Below are 11,079 nucleotides of genomic sequence, written 5' to 3' on the forward strand. Positions count from 1 at the left end.
CCCCCACCCTCTCCCTGCTTTCGGGGGATGTGCGGTAGCCCGTTCCTTGTCCGACACTGGTATGGAGAATTTAAAACGCGGTAGAGCACGGAGGTCAACTTTGGAAGCCAAAGAAGTGAGGGACGAATTTATGAGATACTTTACATCAGACGAAGGACATGTACCGTGGCAAGATCATTACTGATAATTTAATAAAGTTGTAATAAAATAAAATACAAATAAATATATATATATATATATATATATATATGTTACGGGCAAAGTCCGCATGGTGTGCAGTGTCGGCATTGCCCGGGCAATGTCTGCATTGCACAACGCGACTAGGCAAAATAGTTTATTAACGGACATTGCCCGGTTTGATGTGGGCAAAGTTAACACTGCCCATCCAGCGATGGCAATGTCAGCAACGATTATCACATTGCGGACTTTGCTCGGTTCTAAGTGGGCAATGTCGACAATGCTAAATCTCCGTGGGCTAAGCTGCGCTAAATGTCCGTCTATTTAGCGCAGCTTAGTCCACAGAGATTTAGCATTGTCGACATTGCCCACGGAGTCCGTAGTAGTCTAGGTTTCCTAATTTTTGGGGCAGATATTTATGTAATAAAATTATTTGGTGCAAATTTTTAACAGTATTTATTAGAATATAGATCATGATACAATAGTATATCATCCCGCGCTCACGCCAGTGTCGCCAACTGATCCGCGGGGACTGAGAGCCACTCGAGAGTCGGGCGGTGGGGATACGCACACGAAAAAGAAGCACGTTCGCACGTGCGAGTCAAAACTTTGGCACAATACAAACTAAACCTTTCAATTCTTAATTTAAATCACAAAATAAAAATATTGCAACGCATTTTCGTATTACAAGTACATTTAAAAAATAAACAGTAAAAAACTACATAAAGTGTACATAAAAAATTTCGTGTACCTTTAGATTATAAAACTTTGGCACAATACAAACTAAACCTAATTCTTAATTTAAATCACAAAATAAAACAAAAATATTGCAACGCATTCGTATTACAAGTACACTTAAAAAATGAACAGTAAAAAACTACATAAAGTGTACATAAAAAATTTCGTGTACCTTTAGATTATTACTTATTTTGACATGGCAATGAGTTGTGACATTTCGAATTACATAAAATGCCTGCTTTTTTACACTTACAACGGTTTGTTGTGCATTTAATTTTGCAGCTACATTTAATATGGCCCTGAGATCCAAACGCTGATTGATCAGCATTCATACTACGTAGTGACATCTCACACAGTGGCACATCTGCTGAAGTTAGAAAGATTTCGTTACAAATACCGAACTGATTTCGAGAATAAAGAGAAGATGCCGCTCTTGGTGCCAATCTTATAAAATCCATCTTCTGTCACATCTAATATGACGCCTATAATATTTCTCGGATCACCTTTATTGCGATCAACACTTGGCAATGGAATAGTTACGGACGTACCAACTTCAGCAGGTGGAAATTTTTTTTCACTTAGACGTAACATTTTTTTGGCTTGCTTTTGAATACCATCTATCGCTTTAATTTTGTTAGAAATGAGATCACGTTTGACTATGCAATTCCGACATAAAATAATAGAAGCTTCTGCTTGTGATTCGCCGCAAAAATTATGAACAGACGCCTTGCATTCTATGCAGTGATATATCACCATCTCCTTTCTCACAAACAGAACATGTTACGACAATCGATGCAGAATTTACATTTTCAGGACAATTAATGTTTTCGCGAACTTCTTCAGCAATGAGTGTATTGTTGGTGTTCTCAGATGATCCGTTGTCATTATGTACTTCAGTTGAATCAATTATGTGTTCTAATTCTTCTTCTGTTACTATATCATTTATTACCGACGACGGTAATTGGGATGATTGAAGACCAACGTGAGCCTTTCTTCCAAATATTGCTTCATAGGGTGTTTGTTTGATTGCAGAATGCCAACTAGTATTTTTCTTCCATTGGCAGAAACGTAATCCTTCACTCCATTTAGACAAATTGTTGTCCTCCATCCAGGCGACGAGTATATCCTGTACATCTCGGTTCGCACGTTCAACGCTACCCTGGCTCTGAGAATGTCTTGGTTTGCCGTGCACTATTTTAAGATCAGGCCACATATTTTTTAATTCCTCTATAACGCTGTTACAAAATTCTCTTCCGTTGTCTGATTGTAAGACGGATGGAGCACCGATAACGCAAAATATGTCTACAAGATTATAAGCGACTTCTGCAGCAGTCTTGGTCTTTAGCGGGCGAAGATACACAAATTTGGTTAAGTGTTCTTGATAATTTAAAATAAATTTATATTCTCCATCCTGGCTTGTTTGCATATCGATCAGGTCTACTTGTGCTCGGTGATTGATTTCTTTGAATATCAAAGGCTTAACTACAACACCTTTTTTGGGGTGAGCTTTCTTCTTTTTACAGATGAGACAAAGCTCAAGGTAAATATGAATTACCTCTCTCGTTATATTTACGTATTTCGTTTTAATATTCTTTTCTAATTTATGTTTTCCGCCATGTCCGGTTTCCAGATGTGCCGCATGGATAATATCAAAAACTTGTTCATTATGTGTGTAATACTTAATCTCCTTCTCGTTTTTTAACAAAGATTGAATAAGTTTCTTAGATTCACCTTGTTATGTGTTGACAATCTGGTTGGTGTTGTGCGAATGAGATTAAGAATGTCAGGAATGATGAAGAAGCGTAAAGAGCAAAAAAGTTTAACACAAAGAATTTAGGAACAGCATAAACATAGATCACAAGAATGAATGGTGCGTAGATCAAAGATGTTTAATATGAAAGACGTAGAAAAATCAGGAACGTAGAACGCAGGATGAATGGCGCGCAGATCAATGATGTTTATCGCGCAGGACGCAGGAAAATCAGAATCGTAGATCGCAAGGATGAATGACGCGCAGAAAAATCAGGATCGTAGATCGCAAGGATGAATTGCGCGCAGAAAAATCAGAATCGTAGATCGCAAGGATGAATGGCGCGCAGAAAAATCAGGATCGTAGATCGCAAGGATGAATGGCGCGCAGAAAAATCAGGACTGAGTTAAATCTGTAAATAACAAATCCAAATAATTTAAAAGTCTCAAAAAAGGGGTATCAATTCGTCATTCGGCGTATTCGGTGTATCAACGTAATTCAGCATTATGATAAACTCAAAGCGGTGTATCAAAAACGTCATTCGAAATCTCTTTACAGTTTCGAACTATTCGTCATCAGCGGTGTATCAAAAAACATTCATTCGAAATCTCCTTACAGTCTCGAACTGTTCGTCATCACGTAAGAGGTCTGAATCTTACATCGCAGTCTCGAACTGCTCGATCACCTTTAAAGGTGTACGCAAGAACATTCGTTGTCCTTCACCATAATATAAAGCTGATCGCAAAAAGCTACGCGGTAATCACGCAACATCGTGTTGCCCGTCATGACCTCGAACGTATGAATCCGCGGTTAACTCAATCGTAGTAAAGCTTACTCTTACCTTTAAACTTCTATCTACCTTCTTACGTATAAAGACGACGAATTCGAATAATCCGCTATAACTCCATCATTCGAGCAATCCGCTATGACTCCATCGAATCTCCTTTCGAAACTCCCTTCGAAATGTCTCCGTCGAATCTCCTTTCTCCGTCGAATATCCTTTCTGTACGTCTCCGTCGAATCTCGCACTCCACTCTTTCGAACTCGCACTCTTTCGAACTCGCACTCTTTCAAACTCACACTTTTTCGACTTTATCCCTTTTATCTTTCGTTATGATATTTTCCTTTTCAAAATAGTTCGCGATATCGGAGAGAGAAGTAAGCAGACAGACAAGAAAAAAAAACAACAACACGAGAAATTCATCGTTGCTAAAATCGATTCTCTGAAGCCGCGTTCGTTGATCGTCACGCTTTCCTCGATCGCGCTCGCGACGTCCAAACCGACGTTAAAGCGGCGTTAATTTCGAAACATTTCCGCCCGCCTTCGACGACAGAGTTGGCGAACAATTTTCGTCTGGATTGAATGGCAGAACACAAAGCTTGGCAATGGGTCGTTTAAAACTTGAAGAGGCTGTGCGAAGGGTTACTACTCTTGTTAATCCGTCAGGTCCTGGATGAAGTTTCGTGACTCTGCCTAAAGGCCACTTGGATGGCGGGTAACGTTCGTCGGTCATGAGAACTAAAGATCCCTCTTTTATATCATTAGAAGGATGATACCACTTTGATACAGCCAGATATCTTTGGAGACATTCCACTGACCATCGTTTCCAAAAACAGTCAATCTTCTTTCTTAACAGCTGCCATCTATTAAGACGAGTCTCAGGTTCAGACGATAATTCCGGTTCTGGAATAGTCGTGAGTGATTCCCCTATCAGGAAGTGTCCCGGGGTCAAGGCAGTGTAGTCGCTAGGATCGTCTGACAGAGGGCAAAGTGGACGAGAATTCAATACTGCTTCGATTTGAATTATCACAGTGTTCAATTCTTCATAAGTTAACAAAGTATCTCCGATCACTCGAGTTAGATGAAATTTCGTTGATTTTACAGCTGCCTCCCACTTTCCTCCAAAGTGAGGAGCTGATGGCGGATTGAAGATCCATTTAGTACCGTCCTTTGCTAGAATAGAAGCGAGTTCACGCAATTCCTTAGATGCTATACTAAAACGTTGTCGTAAAGCAATATCAGCGCCAACAAAATTTTTTCCACAGTCGCTTTGAAGGGTAGCGCAGATGCCTCGACGAGCAGTGAAGCGTTTGTATGCCGCAATAAATGCTTCAGTCGAATAATCGGTTACTATTTCGATATGTATGGCTGAAGTAGCTTGACACACAAAAATCGCAAGGTAACCTTTATAGTTTCGAGCCGCCCGCCCTCTCCAAGTTTTGAGCATGATGGGACCAGCATAATTTAACCCAGAATGTAGAAACGGTCTTGCTTGAGTAACTCGAGACATTGGAAGTTGACCCATAAGTTGCTGAGCTCGGATTCCACGATATCGAGCACAACGAATACATTTGAGAATGAAGGAGCGAATAGGAGCCCTGCCTCCAATGATCCAATATGTTTGACGGATAAAGCTCAATGTAACTTGCGTTCCGCCGTGAAGTGTGCGGCTATGAGCGTCGTCAATAATGAGTGTGGTGAGAGGGGATGTTCTTGGAAGGATGATGGGATGTTTTGATTCCATGGAAAGATCAGCGTAATGTAATCGTCCTCCAACACGTAAGAGTTCATCTCGATCCAGGAATGGGGTTAATTTAGCCATAGGATGAGATCGTGGAAAAGTGTCTCCTTTAGAAATAATCAGTAAATCATTAGCGAACCAAGAATGTTGCACTTGTTTGCACCAAAAATTTCGGCTTTGATGTATCTCTTCCGGTGTCAGCGGCCAAAAAAGAGAAGTTTGCGGCTTTTTCCTTTTCTTTAGACGAGACAGAACACGACGACAGAGAGCTGTGATTCTAAACAAGAATGATAAGGAGGAATATCTATCAAGCAGTGACCAATAAGGTTTCAGGGATGACACGGTAAGTGAGACCATTCCAGGTCGCTCTTCGAGATCGGTCTCTGGCGAAAGTTTACTAACAGCTTTTGGCCACAAGGAAGATGGTTCGGATAACCAACTGGGACCGTTCCACCAGAGATTGTGATTAATGAGTTGTTCTGGAGTTAGTCCGCGGGAAGCGCAGTCTGCTGGGTTCTGTTTTCCTGGTATGAAGTGCCACGATCCTTGGGGTAGCATCTCTTGAATAGCAGTAACTCTGTTCCGCACAAAATCTTTCCATCGCGATGGATGTGTGGTAATCCAGTAAAGAGTGACAGACGAATCAGTCCAAAGGTGTACAGGTACATCAGATAGATCCAACACTTTCTGAATATGTGTCATCAATTTCGATAATAGGAGAGCGGCTGAAAGCTCTAACCGCGGAATTGAAAGTAATTTAAGTGGAGCGACTCTAGTTTTTGCACTCACTAAGCGCACTAAATATTCATCATTGCCTTGTGAGACCCAAACGAACACCGCAGCAGCCATTGCCATAGAAGAAGCGTCTGAGAATCCATGAAGTTCTACTATACGTTTGGACGATCCAAGTCCTAACCATCTCGGAATAGAAAGCTTTTGAAGTGTGGTCAACTGAAGACGAAATGAGATCCAACGATCGTGTAACTCCGAAGGAACAGAATCATCCCATCCACTCTTGAGTAACCAAAGTTCCTGTAAAATTATCTTGCTCCGGATCATCACTGGAGAAATAAAACCTAGAGGGTCGTACATTTGAGCGATTTCAGAAAGTATCGTTCGCTTGGTAACTCGATCACGTTGCGATGATTTATCAGAAAAAAGGAAGGTGTCAGTCTCTGGATTCCAAATGAGCCCGAGAATTTTCACAAGGGATGGCTCAAATTCAACTGGAGAAGAAGATTCAGAAGAAGATTCGTTGCTACTGTCCAAAACTGGAGGCAATATTTCTTGATTGTTACTCTTCCATTTTTGCAAGGGAAAGCCGCCCGCCATACAAAGCTGTGTAACTTGGTGCACTATCTCTTTGGCCTCAGAGATTGTGTCGGCACCTCCAAAAGTGTCATCGATGTAGCGGCCTTTCTTGAGAGCTGGAACAGCTTTAGGAAAACGCGCACCTTCATCCTCAATAAGTTGTAGTACCGTTCGGAGTGCGAGAAAAGGGGCACATGTGAGCCCGAAAGTGACAGTGGTGAGTCGATGAGGAGCAGGCTGACCTTCTGAATTGAACCAAAGAATGGATTGTAACGCCCAATCATCTGGGTGTACGGCAATTTGTCGGAACATCTTGACGATGTCCGTAGAAAAGATAAATCGATGTGTGCGAATCCAAAGTAGCACGTCGGAAATATCCGTCTGAAGTTTTGCACCTGAGTGGAGAATTTCATTAAGAGAAACTCCGGAGCTAGTACGACAGGAACCGTTGAATACCACCCGTAGTTTGGTGGTAAGTCTGTCCTCACGAATGACGCCATGATGTGGAAGATAAAAAGCAGGTGTACTATCTTCAGAGATGGGAGCTGCGACCATATGACCGAGTGTCAGATAATCTTTTAAAGATTCTTCATATCTCTGCTTATATAGTGGGTCTGAAGAGAAACGTCTTTTCAAGCCTAAAAAATATCTGAGTGCAATATTTCGAGAGCTCCCCAAGGAAGAAAGGGGTGACTTCAATGGGAGACGAACGATATATCGACCTTTTTGATCTCGTGAGTGTGTATTCACGAAATGTTGTTCACATGCCAATTCATCTGGCGTAAGGTTTGATCCAGGTAAGGAGATAGTTTCTTCTTGTTTCCAAAATCTGGTGAGTGACTCTTGAAGTTCATCATCAGTTGAGCAGTGTAGGATGCGCCCCTTTGCAGGAGATCCGCCAGTGTCGATGGAACCAGATAAAATCCATCCAAAGATGGTCTGTTGAGCGAGGGGTTCGTTACCGCTTCCTCGTTTTATTCCTTCCAGGATGATAGACCCATAATAATCCGCTCCAATGATCATATCCACAGGACCGGAGATTGCAAACTCTGGATCTGCTAAAGAGAGTCCTTTGGTATGATTCCAGGATCGATTGTTGGTATAAAATGAAGGAATCTTGATAGTCAAAGTAGTTAAGATAAAGGCTTTAATAATACATTCTGAAAAAGAATTGTGAATGGACTGTAGCCTAACGGTAACTAAGCCTCTAGTTTTCCCTGAATAGGTTCCGCCTATGCCGAGAAGAGGGATTGAAGCGGCACAACGTTTTAAGCGTAAACGTTGAGTAAGATCCTCTGTTATGAAGGATAATTCCGAGCCTTGATCGATAAGAATGCGTACAGTATATTGCACATTATTCAAACCAATAGCGATGGCTCGACAAGTAGCAAGAAGTGTCGTATTCCGTTGTAGAGAGGGTAGATCTCGAGGTCGACCTAACATTGCTAGTCATTCCGCATTGGATGTAGAAGAATCTTCAATCGTGGACTCCGGCTCCTTCTCGTTAATTTGAGAGAGAGCAACTGCTTTTCCACCCTGCACTTGACTTCCTTTACCGGGGTGAATTGAAGTATGATGTTGTTTTCCGCACTTCAGGCAACGTCTGGTACTTCGACAATTTCGTAGAGCGTGGCCTCCCAAACAATTGAAACATCTACGTTTTTGAGCAACAATATCGTATCGTTGATTACTGGTTTTAGATTGGAAAGTTGGACAGCCAGACAAATTGTGAGATGCATCACATAATGGACAACAAGGATAATTAGTGTTTGAATCAGAGGAGCCTACATGAACGGCGTTTCCGAAACGCGTCGAAGAACTGTGTCGATTTGAGTGTTCTTTGCTGCTGACTGCATTTGGATATTCCAAAGCCAAATTTTGCATCGCTTGAGTTCTTCCGATTACGAAATCCTCGAATTGTTTAAACGTCGGGAAAGTTGAAGTCGATCCAAGTTTTACCTCCCAAGCCTCTCGAGAATCCGCGTCGAGCAGCTTTACTAATAAATGAACTAGAATCGGATCCCAGTAGTCTACGAAGCATCCCAAGGCTCTCAATGCTCCGATTGATTCAGTAGCAGAAGCGAGAAGAGAACTGAGTCCAGAAGCTGCCTTTGTCTTCAAAGGTTTAAGATTGGTGAGACTATCTAAATGCGCGGAAATGAGAAACCGTTTATTTTCATAGCGTGTTACCAATGTATCCCACGCTATTTCAAAACTGTCACCAGACATCGGCAGATTGGTGACAAATTTTAAGGCTTCTCCTGACAGGGACGTCTTTAAATAGTGCATCTTCTCTACCTCTGGTATTTCTGCGTCATTTCGAATAATGGATGTGAATAAGTCGTGGAAAGACCTCCATTCTTGAAGTTTTCCAGAGAATTGCGGCAAGACGATTTTCGGCAAAGATTGATGTCGTCTGTACGATCGAGACGGCTCACCGGAATTTGATGTCGGACGACATGATCTAGACGGCTCACGAGAATTTGATGCCGCCGATGGCGTGGAAGAATGAGAGCTTTCCAATTCATCTCGTTGAGAGCGAAGTTTTGACTTAGCCAAAATATAAAACTTTTGACAACGTTCAAATATTTTATCTGTGATGTATCGGTGATCTTTTAGCCGTCTATCTCCCGAGCGGCATAAATCCACATGTTCCTCTCGAAAGTGTTGCCAGTTTTCGTCGAGTAATTCCAATCGAGCGTTAATAAGTTGAAGAGATGCCTCATCATGATCATCTTCCGTCGCTGCCTGCTGAATTAATTTGTATCGACTGCGTTGCAGCGAAATCCTTGTATCAATACTTGACATAATGTTAAGCACAACAAAATCCGGCTCGAAGGACCAAAAAATGTTATGTGTTGACAATCTGGTTGGTGTTGTGCGAATGAGATTAAGAATGTCAGGAATGATGAAGAAGCGTAAAGAGCAAAAAAGTTTAACACAAAGAATTTAGGAACAGCATAAACATAGATCACAAGAATGAATGGTGCGTAGATCACAGATGTTTAATATGAAAGACGTAGAAAAATCAGGAACGTAGAACGCAGGATGAATGGCGCGCAGAAAAATCAGGACTGAGTTAAATCTGTAAATAACAAATCCAAATAATTTAAAAGTCTCAAAAAAGGGGTATCAATTCGTCATTCGGCGTATTCGGTGTATCAACGTAATTCAGCATTATGATAAACTCAAAGCGGTGTATCAAAAACGTCATTCGAAATCTCTTTACAGTTTCGAACTATTCGTCATCAGCGGTGTATCAAAAAACATTCATTCGAAATCTCCTTATAGTCTCGAACTGTTCGTCATCACGTAAGAGGTCTGAATCTTACATCGCAGTCTCGAACTGCTCGATCACCTTTAAAGGTGTACGCAAGAACATTCGTTGTCCTTCACCATAATATAAAGCTGATCGCAAAAAGCTACGCGGTAATCACGCAACATCGTGTTGCCCGTCATGACCTCGAACGTATGAATCCGCGGTTAACTCAATCGTAGTAAAGCTTACTCTTACCTTTAAACTTCTATCTACCTTCTTACGTATAAAGACGACGAATTCGAATAATCCGCTATGACTCCATCATTCGAGCAATCCGCTATGACTCCATCGAATCTCCTTTCGAAACTCCCTTCGAAATGTCTCCGTCGAATCTCCTTTCTCCGTCGAATATCCTTTCTGTACGTCTCCGTCGAATCTCGCACTCCACTCTTTCGAACTCGCACTCTTTCGAACTCGCACTCTTTCAAACTCACACTTTTTCGACTTTATCCCTTTTATCTTTCGTTATGATATTTTCCTTTTCAAAATAGTTCGCGATATCGGAGAGAGAAGTAAGCAGACAGACAAGAAAAAAAAACAACAACACGAGAAATTCATCGTTGCTAAAATCGATTCTCTGAAGCCGCGTTCGTTGATCGTCACGCTTTCCTCGATCGCGCTCGCGACGTCCAAACCGACGTTAAAGCGGCGTTAATTTCGAAACACACCTATAGATAACACATCGTATCTTTTAAGACGTCTGTAATCGGTGTGTGTCTTTTTGGTCCTCACCTTTGCTTCTTCTACCGCAGAAATTAAATCTTCATATGCGTTTGCATTTTTTATTAAAAAAGAATTTACACGTAGCTTTAAAGATTTTAACTTTTCTTCGAACTTTTGACGCATTTGATCTCTTTCTAAGTCCGTATCACACATGACTGACATGACACACAAGTAATGAATACAATTTTGCTCAAAACTTCAAAGACAAGATACAGTTTTGCGTAAAATATTCGACAATTTTCCACTGCTACGAGTCTCGTACATTAACGTAATCGTATGATACAATAGTACATCATCCCGCGCTCACGCCAATGTCGCCAGCTGATCCGCGGGGACTGAGAGCCACTCGAGAGTCGGGCGGTGGGGATACGCACTACGCACACGTGCGAACGTGCTTTTTTTTCGTGTGCGTATCCCCACCGCCCGACTCTCGAGTGGCTCTCAGTCCCCGCGGATCAGTTGGCGACACTGGCGTGAGCGCGGGATGATATACTATTGTGTATCATGATCTATATTCTAATAAATACTGTTAAATTTGC

At 41.6% G+C, this 11,079-nt stretch overlaps 1 protein-coding gene and 1 pseudogene across 1 annotated transcript; both read right to left on the reverse strand.

Moving 5' to 3' along the window:
* Positions 1–1,627: 1,627 nt before the first annotated feature.
* Positions 1,628–10,693, reverse strand: LOC143896768 (KRAB-A domain-containing protein 2 pseudogene; annotated as a pseudogene).
* LOC143896764 (uncharacterized) lies at positions 3,952–7,591 on the reverse strand. The gene is made up of 4 exons (XM_077404777.1): positions 7,221–7,591; positions 5,977–7,136; positions 5,507–5,874; positions 3,952–4,660 (listed from the first exon to the last, which is right to left on the reverse strand). Exons 1-4 carry the CDS (start codon positions 7,519–7,521, stop codon positions 3,952–3,954), a joined length of 2,538 nt encoding a protein of 845 aa, XP_077260903.1. The 5' UTR covers positions 7,522–7,591.
* Positions 10,694–11,079: the final 386 nt, after the last annotated feature.

Source organism: Temnothorax americanus, unplaced genomic scaffold, assembly GCF_048541705.1.
Source record: "Temnothorax americanus isolate GAGA-0224 unplaced genomic scaffold, ASM4854170v1 Scaffold199, whole genome shotgun sequence".
Taxonomy (NCBI): Eukaryota; Metazoa; Arthropoda; class Insecta; order Hymenoptera; family Formicidae; genus Temnothorax; species Temnothorax americanus.